Consider the following 25,118-nt stretch of genomic DNA (forward strand, 5'->3'; position numbering starts at 1 on the left):
GGCGGGAAGGGCGGCAGGGAGGGGCGGGGGGACCTGAGGGGAAACTGGGCTAGAGGGGTACAGACGCATCGGAAACCCTGGGGGGAGACTGGGCTGGAGTGGTACTGACACACCGGCCACCCTGGGGGGAAACTGGGCTACAGTGGTACAGACACACTGGCAACCCTAAGGGAAAGTGGGCTAGAGTGGTACTGACACACCGGGAACCCTGAGGGGAAACTGGGCTAGAGTGGTACAGACACACCGGGAACCCTGGGGGGAAACTGCGGTGGTACAGACTGAGAACTGAGAGGGAAAACTAGTCCAGCTGCATACACACAGGCCGGTAGGTACCGGCCCCAATTACACGCTACTCCTGCAGCAGCTCCAGGGTGTGAAGAATTCAAGTGGCCCTGGAAATGATCTTGGAGGGATCACAGAATCACAAAATAAAGATGATCTCTGGAGATCACCTAGACCAAACCCCGACAAGGCAGGGTCACACAGAGCAGGTAGCATAGGAACTCCAGGTGGGTGTGAAATGTCTCACAGAGGGGCACTCCCCGACCTCACTGGAACCCCTCTACCAGAGCTATGCCACCTTCAACATAAAGAATTTCTTCCAATGCTGAAGTGAAACTTCCTGTATTTCTGTTGTGGCCATTGCTCCTCATTTGGTCGCTGGACACCACTGAAAGAGTCCAACACCATTCTCTGGACGCCTGCCTTTGAGATGTTTATCTGCATTAATGAGATCCCCTCTCAGTCTCCTCTAGGCTAATCATGCCCAGGTCTTTCAATCTTTCATCACAAGGGATGCTCCAGACCCCTCATAATCCTTGTGCCCTCCACTGGACGTTCTGCATTAGCTCCTTGTCTTTCCTGTTCTGAGGAGCTGGACACACCTGCCATGTTTCTTGCCCTCCAGAATTAACACTCCACTCTTTAACTAAGTTGTTCTATTGAAAACCAACCAAACAAAAATAAAAAAGAAAAGCCAACCAAACCAGCAAATCATAGAATAAAATAAATAGAACATATTCCAGTTTGCAATTGAAGTGGATTAAATAGAAAGCTTGTGATTTTACAGCCCAGTTTATCCACCCAATCAAGAGCACTCATAATTTGTGTTATAATGATGATGCAGCATGTTTTAGTAATAAAAAATGAAGGGAAAATGTCACCAGCAGTAAGCTTCAAAAACTGGATAATGGGTTTCCTGCTGTAAGGAATGTAAATGTTGAGACATTTACAGAAAAATAAACATCGAGGTGCAGCCGAGAATATTGTTTTCAAAAGCAGCCAGAGATCATTACCTAGTCACAATAATTACCTACTCACAATATTCAGTTTCATCAGCAACTTGGCTGTAAAACCAAACAACCGATTTATTGCAATAAAAAACAGGAAAGACTCAGCCAACAAACAGGCGAGCAGCCAGCACAACCCAAACAAGAAGATAAAGACACACTGGAAAAGAAAAGAGGCCTGAAATGCAAAACATATTTGATTGTATTAACCAAAAGGCAGCTAGTTTTGCATGACTGACACATCCAGAGCAGCAACTACAACAGTAACTTACGGGCCAAGGGACAGGCCATGTCAGCAGCAGGCTCTGCGAGGAGGGGTGCTGGCAGGTAATTTTGAGAACAAACAGCTGACCTTTTCTACAGGATACTGATCCCTGCCATACACACTACCTGTGAGCACTTAATGCTGCTGTAAGACGTGGACACCAAGGAACTCAATAACTAACATAATTTGTTGTAATTTTGCAACAGCTTGCTGAGACAGGCTTTCCTTTTTATTTACTATTTACTCCAAGATAAACCCTTAAATGTGCTGAAGTTTTCCACTACAGGCACAGATATCTAGTCCTCTGCACTAACAGCTTTTGTGCTTGCTCCTGTGACACACCTTTCCCTGAAGATTTAAACATAAGGACTTCATTAATTTCAAACCCCTTCTGTTAGTAAAACCAAAAATCGACAGGCTAATAAAACACGCCACCTGCCACACCACTGCATGAGTTCAACTCCTAAGTCCATCAAATGCTTATTCTCCCCTCCAATTCAATACCAGACTAAAGGGGCAAGCTGTAGGTTAGACTCCCTTAGATCATTAAAGCATGACCAGACCAAAGCCTTCTTTTGTTCTTTTAACAAACCCTCAAGTGTTCTTTCCTTCAAACACACCGGGAAGGACATCAGTGTTCAAGCTCACATCAGAGCAAGGCAGGTCTTTTCTAGTGTATACTCACCTCTCACTTCATAACCACATCTTTCAACAATTCCATTCATCTTATCCCCAGTATCTGTGGGGATAAGAACAAATGCTATTTTTATTTATCTCACATGCATATGATAACAAGAGTTTACATAGTAGCTTTCCATAATATTTTACTGAAGTGTTCCTCCATCGTATCTTGTTTTCCTCCATCTTTCCCTCACAGCCTTTCTACTACACATCTCTGGGGCCCTATCCTTAAAAAAAAAAAGGACTTTTGGTCCTCCTCAAATTTTTTCTAGTTCTTCAAAATCCTGCTGTTTTATCATAACTTCTCACAAACACATCAACTTCAGGCTTATACTCCACAGCTACCAAGTCATCTTTACTAAATTTCAACATTTCCAATATTGCTCTTTCCACCAAACTTTTAAGAAACCTACCTCAAATGTCAGAAATTCTTCCGGGATCTGAAACTTCTGCTTCTTCTTGGACCTCCATCTCCGATACCCCTTTCTTCTTCTCTTCCTCTTCCTTCTCACTAAACCTGATGCTGCAGCTCCTGAATCAGTTCCCAGGCTCTTCTCTTGGGCATTTTCTGAATTTTCAGTGTTAGTGTTAAAACTCAGCCCAGCATCAGCCATTGGAGGAGGAGACCTTCCTCTAGGCAGCTAGTGCATACTACTATCTCCCAGAAAGATCACTGAATTAGCCACTGGGGTTTTTGTCTTCCCCAGCAGGCTCTAATTAGGGTAAGGAACAAGCCTATAGGTGCTAAGCAACCTGCCCCCTAAATTGAGGCTTGTTAGGGGGAAAAGCCCCATCTGGTTTCAACCTTTTCTAGTATTCTAGGTACAGTATGTCTGTATAAGCACTGCCTGTTCCCACAGCTGTGTTAACTACAGAAAGACATCTGAACATCCAAATAAACCCTCCCAGCCTTCCACAAACACTGCAGTTTAAAAAAAAAAAAAAAAGGCAAAATAAAAAAAAGCCCAGAACAACAAACAAAACCACTCTACAGCTGCTCGCAAGACTGCAACAATTGCTTTTATCAGCATTATACCTCATCAAACCCCTCCTGTGCAGCTTAACCAGCTGCTAATAACCTACAGAGTGGAACTGCAGGCGGGGCTGGGGTGACTGGGTGGAAAGTAGATTTGTTTTGGGTGTACTGTGTTTAAAGGAAGGAATTTTATGAGGTCAGCCTTAACCTTCTCCATCATCTCTCATATCCCATAGTCATGTACTTTTTAAAGTAACATTAAAAGTGAATGGCAAAAATATTTAAGTGGTGGTCAGTGCCTACAACCCTCTTGTGTGAGGTCTAGAGCTGTCAAAGCAGAGAGGCTGAAAGACACCCTTAATCATGCTGCTAACAAAAAATATGTGTGCTCTGGCTATAAGTCAAAATACTCTAAGTTGGATTCTCAGGTTGGACAGGGCTTGGAGTAACCTGGGCTAGTGGAAGGTGTCCCTGTGCAAGGCAGGGCATTGGAACTGGATGGTCTTCAAAGTCCCTTCCAATTCCAACTATCCTGTGGTTCTCTGAGTCTGCTTATTGGAAAGAAATCATTTATGTGCCTGCATTTTATCTGCACTTTCTATGCAGCTGTTTGACAAAACAGAGTTTGGATGGGACATAATCTTCTGTCAAGGTGATGCTGTTTGGGTTTTGCCTTTTTTTTTTACATGTTCTCTGCATTCTTCACACGCCTATTTGTAACTCTTGTCACTTATTGTACTAATAGCTACTTTTCCATGGCCTTTCCCTAAGCAGAAAGACAAAACAAATTCCAGAGCTCCAAGCCCCGGGAGGTACAAGGCTCCCTGCTGTCTTGGTTCTTCCTGGGAGCCAAGGCTGAGAACAGCCCTTCAAGACACATTTTCATGGGCAAAGTACAGCTAGTGCTGAAGGGGGGACTGCAGAGAAGGGGCTTGGCCTGAGGGGGGGGGGGAATTGTATCACCACTTGTCCTCCTAATAGGTGCTTTTTATCAATTATGCTTATTTCCTAAAACCTATTAAAATGCACTCACCCCTGAGGGGGAGTGGGCTTTTGTGGACATCTTTCCATAACTGCCCCTGAAGGCCTTCATTAAAGATCCTTTTTTATATTACCTACCTCCTTACTAAAATGATCCCAAGTTTCATTTCCAGGTTGGGACAAAGGCAACAAAGGGACCTGATGAATATAGTTATATATAACTTCATTGACAATAGATATATTAAAGTTTAGAAAATTAGAAACCTAATGTAATCATATATATATATATATATATTCTAATCAGTTTTGATAATGAAATATTAATTTTGCCTGCCCATCTTAACATACCACAGCGATACACCTATATTTTGGTAATAGGATTAACAGCAAAATATTCAAATTTTGTTTTGAAGTTGCTTACTTGATCATTACTATTTTTATTAAATTATGTCTATTTACATAGGCCTGGATTTCACAGTCTTGAACACAGCCTCCCTGACTGTGGGTGAGCATTTGCCTCTATGGACAGTTTTTGTTTAAATTACCCTCAACTTTTGTTCAAAGGATTTGAAGAGTTCTCTTTATTCATCAAAACTATAGGAAACCACGTATTAAGGTAGCATTACCCCTTTAGCAGTACTTGTGGAAAACTCTCCAGTCAAGCACAGCCCTGAACCTAGGCTATTCTCACAACAGTGACAAACCTGGGATGGTTTGAATTCTAACTGCAATTACAGGAATTTCTCTTTCAGAGCCATAAAAAAAGAAGTCCATGGTAATGGAAAAACAAATGCATTACCATTCTACTACCACATTAAGGCCACAAAATTAAGCACACACTCTAATAGGAGGGGACATAAGTTAATTAGTAAAACATTAATCTGATCCACTTTGAAAAAACTCCATGGTTTATGGGACAAATGTAACAAAAAAAGTGTATTAAATTGCATCCATGACAGGATGAATGTATTTATGTTTACAGCACAACTACTGAGCTGTGAACACACACTGCAGCCTGTGTTGGCATGTACCAGATTGGGAATGTTTTAGAAAAGGGCTGGCGAAACATTCCAGAGTGGGAACAGAGTGACACCAAAAGGACAAAGCCATAATGGAGTATTGACAGTTATACTGGGGAGTATTTTTGGAAGAAGATCTGGGTGTCTGGAAAAAACATATTTTTGAGGATTTGATGCTAAGCAAGTGTGGCAGCAGCTCTCTGGCCACAGAAAGCAATGCACAACTTTTCCAGGCGTTGTGCTGGGAAATGCTGTGAGAAGATCAGAGAAAAGAATTACAGACAATTCTTATCTTCACTTGCTGCACATGCTGTTGTGAACATGTGGAATGTGTTATGGAGATTTGTTTACCAAAGGGTGGTTTCTTGATGGGCAATGGTGATGGTGTTTTGGCTGAAGGACCAGTTGGGCCCACCTGTATCATGACTTTCTATAACGGCGATGGGTTTCTTAATAAGTATAGCATAATAAAGTGATTGACCAGCCTTCTGAGAATCATGGAGTCAATGCTAATTATTACCCAGCTGGAGGCCTGTGATGACAAGCAAGTGTGGTATAGAGTCCCAGAATGTTTTGGGTTGGAAGGGACCTTAAAACTCATCCACTTCCATCTCCCTGCCGTGGTCAGGGGCACCTTCCATTAGACCAGGTTGTGTTCCGTGATGTGAGAACCTGGTCATTACCCTGTCCAAGAACTGAGCCGCTGTTGGATTTGGGAACAGGGATAACAAAAGCCCTTCGCACAAAGCTGTGCATGTCCATCAATTCATCTTCCCACTGTGTGAGAAAAGCATAGGATTCCTCATGCAAGAAGAGTTTTGGTAGAGGTCCTGAGGCTGACCTTTAGGTTTCATCTCGCCCGATCATAGATTCTCCTCCAGCTGGACTGAAGCTGGACCACATCCAACAGGCACAATTCACCTCTCCAATAATTTGCACCCTGAACCCCAGGATGCTGCAGCAACCAGGTGACGTGGTTTTGACTGGAAGTAGGTTTTCTGGGATATGCTGTGGTCAGGCCAGAGGCCAATAGGTGTTCAGAGTCTGAAATTGGCACCTGTTTTGGCCACTTATTGATACGTATTTGATACGTATTTGGCCACTTATTGATACATATTTGATACGCCTCTGAGAATACAGGGGTTAAAAGCAGAGCTGTCCCTTGGGAGCTTCCTCTCTGATTTCTGGTGGGAAGAGTTTCGGATCTCTCTCTCTCCCTGTCCCAGCTGCTGCGGCTGGGCGGGGGGAGGGGAAGCCATGCCGGACTTTTGGACAGAGATGGGAGGTAGGCCTGGCCCATGGGTGGAAGGATGGAGAAGAATCTTACCGAGAGGTATTGGGCAGCGCCCCCACCCCAGGAGACGGGTTAGAGAAAGCTTGGGACTGTGGCCTTGAAGTGATATCGGCCTGTGGAGAAGGGGCGGGGGGGGGGGAAGGTGCAGGGAGAAGGATCCTGGCCGCTGGCAGGAGCTTTTAACCCCTTGTTGGACGATGAAGACCTTACAAAGCATTGACCTTTCCTGGAGTGGGATATAAAGAGGAAAATGGGCATGTGATGAGAGTTTGAGCAGTGAGAGATGTTGGAAGAGCAGGGAAGAACCCTAGATGGCAGGAGATGATGGAGTGGCCTTTGGCTGGACTTTTTCTTGTATAACCATGGACAGAACCATGCTTCCTTGTGACACAGAGGCTGCATCCAGGGGGAGAGACGATGCTTCAGAACCAAGAGGGTTCAGTGTTGGAGACCCCCTGGCCCCAGGGGATAGAGAAATATGGGGGGACAGGATGTCCCAAAAGTGAGACTGTGCCCTTTTTGGAAGGAGAAAAAGCACCCTTAAAAAGGACAACCCTCGAAGCAGCTCTGGTCCGTGGTCAGTGGTGAGAGCACTGGACATGAAAAGAAAGAGGTCACCATGGCCCAAGAAGGACTTCTCCTCTTGATGGACTGAGAATTGAGTATTTAGAGAGTGATGATGGACTGAGAGCTGAAATTTGGGAGATGTATTGTATTGGGAGAATTTGGTAGGGGGAGGAGGAAATGCTGTTGTGAAGTTTTCATTTTCCATGTGTGTGTGTGTGTGTGTGTGTGTGTGTGTGTGTCCTTTTTTGTAGTTTAGTTAATAAACTTTTTTTTCCCTCTATTCCTAAGTAGGCTGCTTAGCTTATTTCCTGGTCACATCTCACAGCAAACACCAGGGAAGGTGTATTTTCATGGGGCACTGGCATGGTGCCAGTGTTGAACCATGACACCAGGCAGCCGAGTTGTGCTCCAAGGAGACCATTTCTCACAGCCTTGTGCTCCCTCACAGCCGTGGTCTCCATTTTAATATCCCTTGATGTGAAAGGCAAACTGCACTCTGCTGCTTCCCAGGCACACCTCAGCTGTGTGGGTGAGATGGGCATGTCGAACAATGGAGTGAACTGAGCTGCGCTCGTTCGGGTTGTTTTGGCTTGATTTGGCTTGTTTGGGGTGGGCTTTGGTTGGATTTGCTTTGGTTAGATGGTTTGGGTTGGTTTGGCATGTTTGGGGTTGGTTTGGCTTGGATTGGCATATTTTTGGTTGATTTTGCTTGTTTTTTGTTGGTTTGGCTTGTTCTGGGTAGTTCTGGATTGTTTAGGGCTCCGTCCCCTCAGCCCGACCCCCCGCCTAACCGCCCCGCACCACACAGGCGAGCCCGGCGCCCATTGGCCAGCGCCGCCTTCCACCCGCTCTCCTCTACTCGTCATTGGGCAGATCTTCAGTCAATCTTTCACCTTCCGACGTTCCGATTGGCTGTGCTAGGGAGGCGGGGCACGCCTGTTCCCCTCGGGGGTCGGCGGGGTGAGGGTCCGGGCGCTCGGTGCGCTATTCCCGGCGGCGTTCCCGGTAACATTCCCGACAGCACCCCTTGCCGCCATGGAGCTCGCCTGCCAGGCGCTGAGAACCACCCACCAGGCGAGGGAAGCGGTGAGAACCGGCGGGGCGCGCGGCTGCGCGTCGTGGTTGCGCGTCGCGGTTGCCTTGTCAACGGGGAGCGGGGAGCTCTGCGCATGCGCGGGGGTTGGTGGTGTCATGGCGGTGGGGACGGGGTGGGGACGGGGATGGGTCCCGTGGGCCGGGGCGGGTATGGATCCCTCACACCGTCTGTCTGCGTGATTCTGGAGCAGTAGGCACGGCCAAAGGAGACAGTCCGTGTCCCTTCCTCCATTCATTCTTGTTTCAAAAAGTCACGGCTGTATTGCCCCATCCCAGGTCGGGTTGGACGGGGTTTGGAGCAATCTGGGATACTGGAAGGTGCCCCTGGCCATGGCAGGGTTTGGAATTGGATGGTCTTCAGGTCACTTCCAATCCAAACCATCTTGTAATTCAATGATTCTATGGTTCTTACTCTAGAAAGCCAAGAAACAGCAAGATTTTGCTGAATTTCATAACCTGTTCTTCTGCTTCCATCTGCTGGTTAAATTACACCAGAGGGAGAGAGGCTGCAGGGATTCTAAAAGCCTTTCCCATACAGCTGTTGGGTGCTGTGCATGCATACACCAATCCCTCTTCTTACTTACGAATGAAAAGTACAGGATTTTTCACAAAAGAGATGTTTTGGGAGGAGTCCTGAGACTGAGCTTTAGATGTTATATCAACTTCTTATAGAATCATAGAATGTTCTGGGCTGGAAGGTCCCCACAAGGATCATCACGTTCTTGCTCTTGGCCTTGCACAGCACAGCCCCAAAACTCACACCATGTTTTTGAGAGCATTGTCAAAACACTCCTGGAGCTCTGGCAGCCTTGGACTACTCCTCGGGGAGCCTGTTGAGTGCCTGACCACCCTCTGGGGGGAAAAACCTTTTCTTGATATCCAGCCTAAATCTCCCCTAACCCAGTTACATGAAATTCCCTTGGATCATGTAGCTGGTCACCAGAGAGAAGAGATTGATGCCTGCCCTCAATATCATCTCCTCAGGAAGTGTTAATAGGATAGATATGTTTACCGAGGAATGGGATCCTCTAGCATGGTCTCCTTCTGAGCCCTAAAGTGAATTCGGATCTCAAACACAGCAAATGGATCCTGAGGGATGTGGTATTGAAACAGCATCAACACACAGGAGGAGAGGAGAAAGGGGTACCTGATTTTTAACTTTACCAGTGGGGATTTGCACGGCCTTTGTCCCAAAGATGGTGCTGGATACTAAATGCAGAAACATTTGTGGGACTGAGAACTGGAGCTCAAGAGCTCTGTCAGCTGTGCCACAGGATTTGATTTGATGTGTTCTTGGTAAACTGGCTTCTCCATAGCCTTTTGAAGGTAACAGTCAATATTTTGGGTACAGAGACGAGGGAGTTGTTTGTGTTTCTCAGAAGAGCAGAAGTTTGGAGCCTCTTTTTTTGATTAGTTACTTGAAGAACCACCTGAAGCTGCCAAGTGGATTTTTTCCTTCTTGTTCCCAGTCATAAGGTCTGTGGTGAGCTCCGTGTATGTCTTTAATTATGAAAGCTCATTGTAATCCTTGAAAAACTTTGGCAACTCTATTGTTTGCAGCAGCCTCATATTATTTGGAGGAGAGAGGAGGGCGAAGCGCCCTTTCTTTGTCCTGGGAAATTCTATTCAATGGCAGCCAAGTTATACATTGTTTAAAACTCACCAGTTCCATTTTCTGCTTGTGTTTCTCAGAAAGTGCGGTCAGCAAGCCAGACAAGAACTGAACATTCAGCCTTCTGAAAAGCCTGCCAAGGGTGCAAATATCCAAAGGGCTATGGGGAATGCAAAGCTGTGGGAATACAGGGTGGTGGAGGGAGGGAGGAGGAAAACTAGGGGAGCCCATCAGGCCTCTCTGTCCTGGCACATGATGCCAGCTTCATTTTGAGGAACTCCATACTTGTCAGCATCCTGGGATCCCAGAGACAAAGAGGGAAGGGTGTATTACAATTAGTGCTTTCCCTGTGTGATTGCACAGCCACCTGGCTGCCTATTGCCCGAGTTCCTAATCAGAGATCTTTCTGAACACATCCTGACTGCCCCAGTTGTTTGCCCTTAGAGTGCATGCACTGAAGCAGGGCAGTTCTTATTCCCTAGCTCCCCAGATGATGACTTACTCTTGTAGCTCTTTATTTTTCATCCCAACAAACACGTGAAATTCATGCAGAATATATAGGGTCAAATGATAATGAAATGTTAGAGTTAAATTAATCTTTTAGTAGGCCCATTAATTTTAGGAAATTGCACAAGAGACTTGGTTCATTACTTGAATGTAAATGCATTTTAGTGAAAGGTGTGGAAATGACTAAACAAACAATTGCACCTAAGATGCACAACTCTAATAGAGTTTAATTCAAAATGACTCAAAAAAAAGGAATATGTGCCACTCTTTTGTTAAGCTAGAAATAAAGAAAATAACACTATAAGTGTTGAAGCTAATTAGTTTAGTGCTCAACTATTTAGTTTTTAAAACAAGATCACATTTAAGTGCCTTAAGGTTTTATTAATTTCATGGACTCCGAAACCCCCTATAGTAATTGAAAATTTAATTACATATGTTTTTCTTTTCTTTTAAGAATGGAAGCTTATTAAACTTTAAACGTTTAAATATCTATTGAAATACCAGTGGCTATAAACAACATGCAATTCTAAATACTAATTAAACAGGAGGGCTAGATCACTATAAAGCTAAACTGAATTTTAAGTAACTTTGCACTTGTAAGTACTCCTGTTTTTTCATGCTGTGTAAGATCTGCCATTTCCTCCCTAAGCACAGCAGAAGCCTTGGGCAGTGTTAGTATCAGCCTGGACTGTGGCAGGGAGGTTTTTTTTGTACATAAATGCAGTGGGTCAGTCCTAGAGGACAAATTGGGGCTCAGGACAGCAGACCAGGGCAGAAGCAGAGGTCTTTTAAGGGGACAGGTAAAGCTCCTGATGGCACTGACACAGACAGAGGCTCATCTGCCTTGTGGAAAGGGTGTGTGCTAAAATAGTGGTGAAATAGTAATGTGCTAAAATAATGGTGAAATGCAGGAAAGAGATTGGTGGGACTGGTCAGGCAATAATCCACATGCCACTAGTTCACCAGATTCATGACTTGGCAGCAGATGCATCTTGAAAGGTCCTTGGTTTTTCTTTGGTTTATAGAATTCTCACAGAACTGGGCTACCAGAGATACCTCAGTTCTGTTTTTCAGGTCCAACCTAATACAAGTCATTGTCAGTTGATTAACTGATTAACAGCTTAGTTAATTTTCTTTGGACGCATCTGATTCTCACAATCAGCCATTGCTTGGTGTTTGCATTCTTCTTAACAAAGGTTAAAGACAGAATTAACCTCTCAGTCTAAACCCTCTTCTCATTTTTAGGTGGGGCTCTTTTGGGATATAAAGGTTCATTTTTCCTTCTGCTTGGTCAGCACAACCTGAAGAACATTGCCATGTCAAGGCTGAAGTAGGTGGCTTACACATCTGTACAAGTCTGTACTTAAATTATTTGAGATGCTGCCAATCACTGTATCACTATTTTACTAGAACTTAAAATGCTTTAGGGATATAAGAAGTAACAAAAGGGGATGAACAGCAGCACATGACATGCCAGAGCACAAATTCTTTTAAAGGGAAGTTCCAACCATGGATCATGAACCCTGTCAGTCCATCGGGCAGAGGTAATTCCTCTCTTGTCAGAATATCCACGTTTATTCCGTGAAACACTTGATGTGTTTGTCTTCTGTGGTGGCCACTCTGTTTGCATAATGTATTTTAAATATTCAGAGGTAGCTGTAACCTTGCCCTTTGATACATTAGCAAACACAACAGTTAATCTTTCTCAGTATAAACCTTCAGGAGCAGTTGCATTTCAAAGGATGTACAGGTGGGATTCTCAGCAAGTGATGACTCCAGCTTCCTTCTTGCATCTCCAGATGTGTTTCAGAATTTCAGGTCATCCAGGAGAAATGGTAAAAAGGCAGCAATTCAAAATCTGTTTTCCAAGCACCAGCATATCAAAAGATTAAGAAGGAAAAGACTCTTTCATCTCAGTGTGTGTGTGTTCTCTCTTTGCTCATGGCAATTCTCAGAATTGGTTCATTTCTTGTTGCAGCACCTCCCAGGAACCAGTCTGCTTCATTCAAGAGTTACCAATCTACAAAGCATTTACACAGCACTCCTTTCTCCCCAGAATGGTTCAGAAAAATTGTCTTTGTACCACCACTGAAGTTGTAACTTCTTTTGGAAACATGTTCTCAGGAGGGTATCAAAGGTAGAAAGGGGTTATGATTTTTTCCCTTTTCCCCAGCCAGTTTTAGCCTTCATTCCAGAAAACCAGAATGAACATTCTACGAATCTTATTTGCAATGTGTGAAATGCCAATTCACGTTGACTCTGCAGGAAACGTTAAGAGCAAACCCCAGCTCTTCCTTAGTCGTGACACTAGATGGCTCCACGACTGAAGCAAACGTCCCAGGAAATACCTGCTGGACTGGGATACTTTTTCCCAGTTCTATCCAGTACATTTTACAGGCTGGCAGATTTTATTTTAAAGTAAAACAGTAGCTGATGATGCTATCTCAAGTGTTGAAATTAGCAGTGGAGTGCCATGTGATACCCAGCGCTGTGTGCAGAGCAGAGGGAGGTCTAACCTTGCAAAGGAATGGTGTATAAGGAGGTAAATTGGTTTTGCACCGCCCGAAAAACACCTTTGATTTTTGAAATAAGTGATTCTCTACTGTCAGAAGTCTGCTGTGGTTGCTCCCTCTTCCAAGAGACCAGAAAGAATAGAGTAATGGTCTTTATGTATAAATATTTATTTTGCACATCTTGTGGGGTTTAAAAGCATCAGCCTTGTTCAGTAGTAGTTCCTTGGCATCTCTGTGTGCCAGACATGGGCAGAGAGCAGCCCAAGTCCTTGATACAGGTGGTGGGGCTCTGTCTGCAATATGAAGAGGACAGAAATCTGCGTTTGTCACCCACAGGCAGTGGGTGACACTTGGGCTGGGCTTTTCCTTGGGGGTGAATGGGGATGCTGCTCAGTTGGGATAGAAGGGAGGGAAACTGGGGATGGAGGCAGGAGCCTGTTTAGCTTTACTGTGCAGTGTGATCAAGGATGTGTGTGTGCTGTGCAGTCAACAGAAATCGTTGCTCTTTCCCCATCCATTAAGTGCCACTCCTTCCTGTTCACGCTGGGTCCTCACAAGTAATCACAGAATCAGAGGAAAGACACAATACCTCAGTTGGAGGGGACACATGAGGATCATCAAATCCAACTCCCAAAGCCTCCCAACCTGAAAATGAAGGGAAGCCATTAATTTACCTAAATGCATGTTTGGCCTTACCTACTTCCCCTGTGGTCGCAGTTTCAAGTTCCAGTGAAGCAGACCAAAGGCAATGTGCTGATTTCTAGAGCTTTCATTGTAGCACTTTGTGTTATGACCCAAAAATCTCAGTTTTCTGCAGACACTGAGCATATACGGCATGTTTCATCAGAGTAAGGCTTTATTCCATCATCTTGAGTGATTCTGTTTCTACTGTGCCTTTTCCTCTACCTGATATTGCATCTGATACTCTCTCCACTGAAGCTTCACTGGGTGAAGAAAAGGATGTTTTATGCTGCCTTTTTTTTATTGCTGAACCATTTGTGAATGACTTTGGGTTCTCCAGTCTGTGCCAAGACATCCATGGGACTCATTCCATATTGAATTTCTTAATGTTGAGTCCTGATTTTGTTCATTCCTGTGTGAGAATCGTGCAAGTTTCGTGTTACCCAATCCACTAATTTATCCAGTGTCTGTTTCACTTGTTGTGTTTATACATCAAGGCCTATGAAATGGGAGGTGTCAGCAAGTGTTACAGCTGGTCTTTGTAATAGGGTCATGCAAATCCCAGACCTGTTCACCAGCCCCCCTTCTCCAGGCACTCAGAGAACAGGTTTCTGGTTCCAAGGGAAGGACACAGCCAGGATGGAGCACAAGGTTTCCTTGCACAGTCCCTGAAGCATTGAGGTCTGCAAGAGTCCTGCCCTGAAATTCACAGCAGTCTGAACATGAACATGTTGGGAGCCATAACTATAGTAAGGGAAGTAAATTATTTGTTCAACCCTAAAATAATTTTCTCTTCTCTAGGAAAAGGTTTCTACCCATCCAGTAGCCCTGAAAATGTGTAAGAAAAATTAGATTGAAAACCACTTTCATTGTGTTTATTAACAGTGAGTTGTTTTACAGTTCTTACATGCTGTTGTGCTAATTTGTTTGTTTCCAGAGGCTACATTTAGATGTTGTTAACAGCAATAAAGAGAATATTACATTTGATCTTGAGTTCTGTCTTAATTCACAGGAGGAGATGCGAACAGAAGCTCGTCGGAAAAATCTCCTCATTCTAATTTTGCATTATTTAATGGAGGAAGGGTATGTTTTTTAAATAATATTGTTCTACCCTTGTGGGATTGTGTGTATCTGACCTGCTGTACTGCATCTTTCTGTCCTCTGTTGGCTGAATGGGCAGTGTGGGCCTTGGGTTGATGTGAGGAAGTGGCAAACTACTATGAGGTGTCCTCGCAGTTTGCTTTGCTAAATTGTTTCAGTTTCTGAAACAAAAATTCTCTATATAATTTAAAAATACTTTGTATCAACCAACAAAGCTTATTAAAATAGAGTTCATACTTCTATAAAAATAGGGTTGTGGACCGGTTAAAGATACCATATGCTTACTAGTGCCATTGTTTGCTTCTTCTTTCAGAAATCAGAGTAAGATGATGACCCTCAGTTTTTGATCCTTGTTTGTTTTGTTTTTAAATTGCCAGATATGTTGATGCTGCAAATGCTTTGGAACAAGAGACAAAATTAGGTTTACGTGGCTTTGAAGTTTGTGACAACATTGATCTTGAGACAATTTTGATGGAATATGAAAGCTACTATTTTGTAAAATTTCAAAAGTATCCTAGAATTACCAAAAAGGTCCTGGACACTGGTATGTGGCTCTGTTCCAAAAAGAAAGCTTTTGTTTACAAAGTCTAAAATGTTTATTTCCCTGCTGTGCTCATAGCCCTTGTCATGTATGTCAGCATTTAATGTTCAGTTTAATGTAATGTTGAATTTAATGTACAGTTACACATCTGAAGTTCTAGCACACAAGACACCAGAATTAAAAGAGGCGCCTTGAGCCTTTCTGTTTTTCCTTCTTTCTTTGTATAAAGGAACTAGAAGGTGGCATTTTTCTGTCTTTTGAAAGCTGCTTTGGTATTGGAAAATGTCAGCTAAGCACAAAGCATTATGGCAGAGATATATTTATCCACTTTCTTCTCATGGTTAGAAAATAGTGGATGAATGATACAGAATGAGGCAAATCAGAATATGAGCATTCTGTTATGACCCTGAATGGTTTTGCACTTGAGCGCAAAATGTAACTTGGAGAAGCCATAGTAACAACTGTATGAGAATAAGTGAGAGCTTGAAGGATTTAAGTTTGGATTAGACATTAGGAAAAATTTCCTCATGAAAATGATTGTCAAACCCTGGCACAGAATGCGTAAGGAAGTGGTGGAGCAGAAGGGTTCAAAACACATGTGGATGTGGCACTTGGGGACATGGGTCAGTGGTGGCCACTGCAGGGATTGGGGAGTGATTGGACTGGATGGTCTTAGAGGTGTTTTCCAGCTTAAAGGGTTTAGTAATTGAAATTATCCTGAAATTTGCTTGAAAAAGGCATGTACATCTAGAACCGATGGATTGGTGTTAATACAAACAGGAAGAACAGCCCTACAGGACAAAACAAAAAGGATTTGTTAAGAGGCAAGAGTGAAAAAATATTATAAAGCACTTTTTCACATCATAGTCAGAGCAGTAGGCAAGACTGAATCAATGATCTAAGTAAAAAAGAATTCCCAAAAGGCCACTCTTGGACACTTAAAAGCTCTCATTATGCATTTTTTGGTCAGTAAAGCTTCTCAGGCATGGAGTAGTCTGCTATTACCTAAGCTCAGATTGGTGACCATGCTGGCAGGGAGGCATCATCCTTTTTCCCTAAAGCATAAGCAGCCTCTTCTCCTGCACTGCATCCAGTTTTCACCATGCCCTAAATTGTGCCTGTTGCCAGACTTGGATATCTAAATAAAACCCTTGGTGTGGTGCTCCTTCCAACTGAATTCTTTGCAGCACTCTTGGCAAGTCCTACAGAAACAGGTTGATCATTTCCATGCTCATTTCCAATGAGTTGGAAATGTTGTAGATATACCTGCAAGATTACAGGTTGCTCCATGAGCTCTGCTGCCCCTAAACACACCATGTTCCCAAGCTCCTTCAGGGAAATAACTGTTTGGGAAGGATTATTTTATTGTGTGAGAATCATGAGTGGAAAGCATTGTACAGAGAACACGGAAAGGTGTTTTGGAGCAACCAGGGGCATGCTGGTAGCATCATACAAATCCTTGGCTTTATGAGTTCACATCTGGGCTTTGCAAGTTGGACATTTTGTGAAAAAAAGCTCTCCTTTGACAGAAGTTGTTTAAAATTATAATAATGCAAAAGATAACGTAGTTTGATAACCGCTATTGCAATGTGACATTCATTCTGTCTTGTTATGCTGAACTTGATTCCTCTTCAGAGGAATAAGGCAAATTCAGATTTCCCAATTCAGCAACGAAAAAATTATTAGCATTAAATAAGCATTCTGTGTGCTATATTAAATTATTGTACTTAATCTAATTTCTGGTGGTGTCCATTTTACTGTGAACATGATACTGATTTTAAAATGTAAGCAGAGAAACCAAAGACTGAATGAGCTAAAATGTAAAAAAATTGAAGCAAAAGCACTCTCACCAACACCAGTTTGTTTGCACTAAGATTTTGCAAGCTTGCAGTGCTTATATTCCTGCTGTTCCTGTTTATGCATTATTATTTCCAAGGTCATTATTGTGCGCTTAAAAATATTTTTAAAGGGGAAAAAGGGTTTAAATTGCCCTTTTTAGATCCTTAATTATTTTCCGTTTTAATATTAATTTTGCCTCAGCAGAAAATAAACAACAGCTGAGAAGTGGAGGAAGAGCAAGAAGGTGAGATATATGTGTGGGGCGTTTTTCTGGGCAGAAAATTTTCCTAGTAAAAGCAAATATGCACAGTGGTTAAGATAATGCTGTGATACAGAGAAGCACCAAAGCCTAGAGCCATGCTCCTGACTGTGTGGTGCATTTTTTCTGTGTGTGCTGGAGGAAATTAGAGTCTTGTTTCCCAAATGGAGAGGCAGACAATTTACAGAGTTTCTGCAGTGTGGTTAAAGTGGGGTGGGGTGTTTGAAAAAAGTAAGCATTGAACTCTGCTGTGATTGAGATTAACACCATAACTTCAGTGGAAGAGAAGTTAGCCTAAAATTGCTTTATTTGGAAGCTTGGAGTCTTTTGGTATTTTGATATTTTGAAGGAAAAAAAAGTCATGGAAGTCTTGCATTTTTTTTTCTTTATTCTAGGACAGCAGCTTCTTCTCAGAATGTGCCAAGGGTCAAACAACAGACAGTGCAACGATCAGTATCAAAAACTTCAGCTGGGAGTACAGCAGAACCTAAATCCTCCACCAAGGAGAGCCCCAGACAGGTTTAAACATGCTTTATCTTGGCAGCAGTACAATTGAAATTAATAGGATTTTGTCTGGGGAGTCTGTAGGCAGCAAGAGGATGGGAGTTGCACAATTAATAATTGTGCACTAATGGGTTTTACTGATTTTGTCACTTATGGATTATAGGTGCAAAACCTTGAGAGAATTTCTGGCCATGAGTTTAGGGGCAGTCACAGGCAAAAATTAGAGGAAAAGGAGGTATATAATCCAGCCTATACTGAAAGTAATCAGAGGTTTGTTTCCATTAATACCAATATATTCATCATTTAGTGCCAGAAAACAAAACAAACAAATAAAGAATGAAGTGGTATCAGTTGTAAGCATCTTCACAGTGCATAAGTTATTTGAGACTGGGACAGTAATTTGGGTCTGTAATGTTTAGGTTTGAGAGTGTCATTTTGGTGAGATTGCTGTGAAATCTACTTTATTATCATCCCTGTACAGAAGGTGGACAGGAACAGCAGGTTGGTGGGCAAGCACTGTGTCTATTGCAGCCTTTTATTTAAGGGCCTGGCTATATTTCTGCATCCAGAGGAACTCTTCTCTGACCTATTGCTACCCCTAAAAATACCCCAAAACTTTGCCTTTTGGATTTTACAGCAGTAACTGCCGTGAAGTTACTGAAATAGCTCCTGAAATAGCTCCTCATTTCTGAGTTGACATGCTGTGCCTTTTACTTGGCCTGTCATTTCCACTGTTCATAAGAGCTGCTTCTTATGTAAAATGCAGTTTTCTGCTCAGTACATGGAATAACTTCACTGCTGAGCTCCAGAGCTGTGGCTTTCACTGCTGTCACCAGTTAGGTGAAGTCCAGTTAAATCTGCAGTGGTGTTTAAATGATCATTATTTCTCTTGGAACTTCATCTGGGCCTGTGTGAAGAGAGGGAATGATACCTATCCTGTAATACCTTCAGTCCATTTACTTGGCAACACATCTGTTTTAAAAGGCATTTTTCTTTAGGATAGTGATGGTGCAGATACTCTGGATCAATCTGATTTTGGCTTAAGCATCTCAGGAATCAGCAAAAGTGGAGGAGACGGCTCTCACCCAAGAAAGGTTGGTGGAAACCTGGTCTGTGGTTTCTCAGAGAAATAAGTATGTGGGGGGAAAAAAAAAGCACAGAGGTTTTAACAAATATCAAATGGTAGGCTTTTTTCTCCATTTTTATATAAAAATGTTTCTGTATAGTCAGCTATAGAGTCCATTTTGTAATTTTTTATAAAAAAATTATAATTCTTTGCATAGGAGGCACTTTTTGCATTAAATACTATTTCAAACATACTCAGAGAGGAATATTTCTATTTTTAAAGCCTGGTGGTAAATAACTAAGATTGAAGATAAATTTTGAATTCCTGAATGAAATAATGAAAGGCTCTGCAGTTAAATTATTGAATTGACTGAGTTGTGTGTTCTATCCCCATTGCTACCACAGTTTTTGGGGTCAATTTTTGCCGTAATTAGGACTGTATATGCAGTAAGTAAACACACTGTTGTAAATGCAAGCAAAATTTGGTCCAGTGTATTTTTGAGAGTAGTGCTACCACTGTGTTAAAGCCCACAGCAACATTTGTTTCTTCTTTAGGGCCAAATAATTGACTACCACAAGATGATTCAGGATGCTGTCAGAGTGTCACCAGATGGAATTCCCTTGAACAGCCTTAACTGTGATCCAGATCCATCAGTAAGTGTTTCTGTTTCTATTTCCATCCAATCAATATGAACTTGAGTTTTGTACAACCAGGAACAAAGCAAAATACTGCAACAATGTTGGTTTTGTTCCCAAGTGCTAAGAAAGGCCTTGGATTTCTGAGAGGTGTATTTCCTCCCTGAAGGGACAGCCATACTTGATAGTGGTCTAATTTGATGACAGTTGTTTATTCTGAATATTAAAGCAGGCAACAAATAAAAATGAGGCCTTAAGATGAAAAAAAAAATACAGACAGCTGCAGAACTTCTGGGAGTGAAATCCTGGTTCTTTTCAGCTCAGTATGTATCTAGCATTTGCCTCAGCTGAGACAACAACAGAATTTTGATGGTTGAGATAAATTTTCTGTAAGCAGTCCACACACAAGCCAGAACTTCTCAGATAGTGCATCCAGCTTTCCTGGTGCTTGTCTGCCTGGCAACTTGCTACACTGGAAGAAGCTATCAAAAAGGAGAATGTGACAAAACTGTGACCTACAGTTATATTTTTCACTCCTCTTCATCTATGTAGGTCATATTTAGGACTATAAATGCAGTAAGAAAGCTGCTCATTTTATTGTTGATTAGGGGTTAGATTCTGTCAGAGGAAAATATGACACTGCAAATATGTTTTACTTTAAAATTTGTATTATTACACATATTTCTACAACTTTAAAAGTCGATAATTACTACAATGTATCTGTTTTTTAAAAAATATGTAATAGTTTGCCTAAAAATACCTGCAATCTGACAAAAACTTTTGGTTTTCTCTTTTAGGAACGATTATTGAAACCTCTTAGTGCTTTTACTGGCATGACTGGTGAGATGAGAGAACTTGCTGTGGTTGTAAGCAAAGTAAGAGCAGATCTCCATGTCAGTTGTAGAGAGATGTTGGTTATATTTGTCATATAGGAATGCTGTTTGCTTCTTTTTGCTGTCACTGATGGTGCTCATTCTTGAATGTGCAAGTTATTTTTCCCTCCACATAGCTCCCCAACAACTCATTTCTTTACGTGTAGTGATGTTTCTTTCTGATGCACGGTGGGAGGAAATCATTAAGTCCATTCCTTTCTAATGGGGAACAGGTAATTTAATCATGCTGTGCTGACTGTCATGGATTTCCTTTCTGCTACACAAAAAAGTGCAATACTTCACTGGAAAGAGAGATTTAAATATATTAGCTAAAACCAACTATTATCTAATGTTTTATCTAGCTGTGATCAGATGGTGGGAGAAACCTTGATTCCGCCCTTTGGGAGCAGTTTCTATTCCAGGCACAGGGCTGTAATCACTGTGGGCAGTGTGCCAGTATCACAGCAATATCTCAATTCTGAATGTATCTACTAGATGACATCTACCAAAATTACTATTAAACCCTGGTATTGCTGCATGGTTTTGAATCAGAGAATGATTTAGGTTGGAAAAGCCATCTAAGGTCATCAGGTCAGCACTGCCAAGCACTGCCAAGGCCACCACTAACCCGTGTCCCCAGGTGCCACATCAACATGGCTTTTAAACTGCAGGGATGAGGATTCCACCGCTGCCCTAGGCAGCTGTGTCAAGGCTTGATAAACCTTTCCATGAAGGAATTGCTCCTGAGGTACACCCTGACCCTCCCCTGGCCCAGCCTGAGGCCGTTCCCTCTCCTGCTGTCCCTGTTGCCTGGGAGCACAGCCCGACCCCCCCGGCTGTCCCCTCCTGGCAGGAGCTGTGCAGAGCCACAAGGTCCCCCCTGAGCCTCCTTTGCTCCAGGCTCAGCCCCTTCCCAGCTCCCTCAGCCTCTCCTGGGGCTCCAGCCCCTTTCCCAGCTCTATTCCCTGGACATGCTCCAGCCCCTCAGTGTCTCTCTTGTCCTGAGGGCCCAGAGCTGTCCCCAGCACTGGAGGTGCCTCAGCAGTGCCAGCACAGGGACAGGCCCTGCCCTGGGGCTGTGTCACAGCCTGGCTGGGACAGCCCAGGGGCCATTGGGTTAGTACTTGCCTGAGCCTTGCTTTGTGCAGCCTGTGCACAAAGGATCTGCACTCCCTGTGCTTTCTCCCTGGTGCAGTGGAGAGATGCTGCGACTGTGAGCTCTGCAAGCAGTGCCCTTATCCCAGCACTGCCAGAGCAGCATCAATAATGCACCATGTCCTAGGCTTGGGGATTCCTCCAGGATGGGCAGCTTGACCCCTGGAGGGAACCACAGCAGCATTTCATTTCACTCCTGGGTTGAGGTGTAGCCTAACAAACAAGCCCTGGTCTGCTGGGGATCTGTGGCTACAGCTCACACAAGTGCTTAGCATCCACCACTTTTGGACGAGTCACTCATCAGGAAGGATTCACAGCACCACTGTGTTTGGTAGTGTTACGACTTTCTGGATATAAATATCATGAGTGGTAACATCTTGGGCAAACCTGCTTAAAATCATCTTTATAAAAATCATGGAAGACTTTTGCTGACTGATTTTTATATCTGTGTATGGCTCAAATTCTTGGTCCACAAGTTTTGTATTTGACGTTGAGTAGAACTTAAGAAATGTCTTAGGAAATTTCCAACCTTAAATAAGAAAATTTTCATTTGTTTCAATTCCTGTCTGGTCTTTTATTTATGGTAGACCTTTAAAATAATATTGTTCTTGCTGCTACAGTAACAAAAAATGCAATAAAAAATTGCTTTCCATTTGTTATAGTGTGTTTTTTGAATTGTGCTCCATTATGGTATGTTCTTAGTTGCTATGGTAATCAACACTGTATAAATCTATACAAATAAATAGCATGTTATATCTATTTCATAACACAATCTAATTTAATTTGGAAACAGTTATGTAAGTCTCTACTTAATGGCAGAAATCTGATTCATCTTAATTCACTGTTAATAGACAGGGAAAGTGTAATCTATTCTATATAAATAATTTTTTCTAATTGTATTAACTTTTCCCCTTGGATGCAACCACATAATTTTTCTTCAGTCTGTGTGGACTATTTTTGTTGGAGAGCAGAATTTATCTTGAGTATTTGTACTGAGGGTGCGATATCTTTTGCAATTAGCCCCTGGAACACAAAGCCACAAAATATTATAAAGGCAAATGGAAAGATTCATAGAAGATTTGGAAAGTTTGATGAATTAAATGAAATCAATTTAGTGAGTGTTTCAGGGCATAGACTAATTACCATCTATCTTTTGATAGATTCTTAGGGGAAAAATTTCTGCCTGTTGCAGATTCTCACAGCTTTTCTTGCAGCATATAAAATCTTGCATTGAGTGGAGTAAATAGAAATTTTTTGCTGTTACTTACAACACAAGAAATAACATAAATAATAGATATTAACATTGTAATAGGTAATAACGTAAGTAATAGGTGCAGCCATACAGTTACTGAGCATCAAGTTTAAAAAAAAAAACCAAAAAGTAAGTAATACGTCCAGCCATAAAGTTACTAAGCATCAAGTTAAAAAAAAATATTTTCACATTGCACATGAGTGAACTGTGGAACTTGTGACTATGAAATAAACATGTTTAAAAGAGGGAAGAAAAATTCACTGAGGAATGAGTGTCAAAAGGTGTTTCAGCTCAAAGATTGAGACGTAATTTGAATTACTGAAGTCCATTCGTGGTGTAAACTTGAACCAATGTGTCACTATGATTACTTTTACTTCTTTTTTTAAACACCCAATACTTGCATCAGTAGAGACAAAATATTCAGGTTGGTGAACCTTCTCATCCCAGTTGCTCTTGATATGTTGGTTGGTTCCTAAATCAAACTAAGAGAAAACAGATCTGAGGAAGATCTGCTCAGCATCTACATTTGCTAGGAATACATTAGGGACACTGGGGCCTGGAGGGGAAGTGATTGCTGTGTGTGCTTCCCTCCTGGGAGGTCCCTGGTACCTAGGGTTAAATAACACAGCCTGTATCACTTAACAGCACCACTATTTTATCCCTCAGTCGATCCTTTTACTTTGCCAGAGTCATTATCTGACTGCAGAAGGAGTTTTGCTAACAAGATGTGATGTGTGTTGCAGGACATTTATCTCCATAAGCCAAATGTGAAGTGGGATGATATTATAGGACTGAATGCAGCTAAAAGGCTGGTCAAGGAAGCAGTTGTTTACCCCATAAAGGTAAGGTGCTAAATAGTTTTGACAAAACCAGTGTTGGGCTTGTTTCCTTGCAGTTAAAGTGGTGTTTTAGAGTTCCCAGTATTTCTGTGCCTTGGTAAGCCATTTTTGTTAGAGCTGTTGGTGTTCTTGTTTCATGCCAGAGCTATTCCTGTTCTATCTAAAATGGCACCTGCATTCTTCTACAGGAAAATTACCTTTCAGTACTAATATTGTATGAGTTAGGTTCAATTCTTTGGCACCTTTGGCATTGTAAGAAGAGCTGGGTTTGATATTAATTATATATTATATTGATATATATTAATTCCATGAAAAATTACTTGCAGAAGAGAATGTCACATCAATTGCACTTGAAAACAAAAACCAACACTGAAAGCAGATTTCAAATAAGAAATACAGCATTTTTTCTCAGTACTCAGGTCATACATGTCGCATTGTTTTGGTGTGGTTTTATGCCTCTCTTCAAATTTCTTATGTTTCTTGAATGTGCTAGGAGCTGTGAAGGTGAGGACTACAATCCCTTGCAGTTTGTTTTTGATGATACGTTTTTAATCCCTAAATTACTTTCCTACAGTATCCAGAGCTGTTTACTGGCATTCTGTCCCCTTGGAAAGGATTATTGCTCTATGGACCACCAGGTATGGAGAGCTTTTTACTGCATCTTTGTGTTTGTCACTGCTTTTTGTTTTGTCCTGTGGATAAATCATCAATGTTAATTAGATCAGATTGTTAAGAAAGAGCATGTTCTGTACATAAATTAAAAGGAGAGAATGTTGGATGGTTATGTCCATCTCTGACACTCAAACCTGCCCTTCCTTGTGAGCCTTGGCTATTTTTATAGTGGAATCTTCCAGAGACATTACTTACACTAGCAGTTCAGGGGAATGAAAACTCAGATCTCTGTTTTACTCAGCTTGGACCATTTTAATCAAGATTGGCATGATCCTATGATACGTCAATAAATCTGCCATGGATTTACTCCTTTCTTCTGTTTTAGGGGTTGTTTTGGGAATGGGGTGGAAGCTTTGCCTTCTTCTAGCTGGGTGTTTTCCTTGTTAGTGCAGCTTCCCTCCTCCCATTGCTCCATTTTGACACCAGGATGTGGCTGGAAGGGGGCAGAGGGCACAAGAACCACCTGAGTCAGGTTGCAAGGCCTCTCTCTGCAATGAAATCCATTTTTTCCTGCAAATGTTTAGGTGTTTCTGCCACAGAAGGCATCTGACCATTTCAGCATGCACTACTTCAGGATCTGGAGAATCTGCATTTGCAGTTCTGTATTACCCGAGTTTCTCCAAACAATCCTGAAAGGGCCGCAAAATATTCTGAGGGCTGGAGCCCCTCTGCTCTGGAGCCAGCCTGGCACAGCTGGGGCTGCTCAGCTGCACAAGAGAAGGCTCCAGGGACACCTCAGAGCCCCTGCCAGGGCCTCCAGGGGCTCCAGGAGAGCTGCACAGCCACTGGGGACAAGGCATGCAGGGACAGCAGCCAGGCAATGGCTTCCCAGGGCCAGAGGGCAGGGACAGATTTTGGGCTATTGGGAATTAGGAATTGCTGGCTGGGAGGGTGGGCAGGCCC

The 25,118-nt window shown here is 42.5% G+C and overlaps 1 protein-coding gene across 2 annotated transcripts in view; it reads left to right on the plus strand.

The window, feature by feature from the left end:
* Nucleotides 1-7,540: 7,540 nt before the first annotated feature.
* KATNAL2 (katanin catalytic subunit A1 like 2) overlaps nucleotides 7,541-25,118 on the plus strand; it is a 29,225-nt gene continuing 11,647 nt past the window's right edge. Inside the window, exons 1-10 of one of the 2 annotated variants that reach the window (XM_030968846.1) lie at nucleotides 7,541-7,597; nucleotides 14,493-14,563; nucleotides 14,959-15,125; nucleotides 17,166-17,205; nucleotides 17,616-17,739; nucleotides 18,723-18,818; nucleotides 19,345-19,443; nucleotides 20,223-20,300; nucleotides 23,448-23,546; nucleotides 24,118-24,181. In XM_030968846.1, the coding sequence (XP_030824706.1) occupies nucleotides 14,499-14,563; nucleotides 14,959-15,125; nucleotides 17,166-17,205; nucleotides 17,616-17,739; nucleotides 18,723-18,818; nucleotides 19,345-19,443; nucleotides 20,223-20,300; nucleotides 23,448-23,546; nucleotides 24,118-24,181 (832 nt within the window). In that variant the 5' untranslated portion in view covers nucleotides 7,541-7,597; nucleotides 14,493-14,498. Of the gene's footprint in view, nucleotides 7,598-8,038; nucleotides 8,159-14,492; nucleotides 14,564-14,958; nucleotides 15,126-17,165; nucleotides 17,206-17,615; nucleotides 17,740-18,722; nucleotides 18,819-19,344; nucleotides 19,444-20,222; nucleotides 20,301-23,447; nucleotides 23,547-24,117; nucleotides 24,182-25,118 lie in introns of those variants that run through there. The other variant, XM_030968845.1, reaches the window with a different exon arrangement.

Source organism: Camarhynchus parvulus, chromosome Z (assembly GCF_901933205.1).
Source record: "Camarhynchus parvulus chromosome Z, STF_HiC, whole genome shotgun sequence".
Lineage (NCBI taxonomy): Eukaryota > Metazoa > Chordata > Aves > Passeriformes > Thraupidae > Camarhynchus > Camarhynchus parvulus.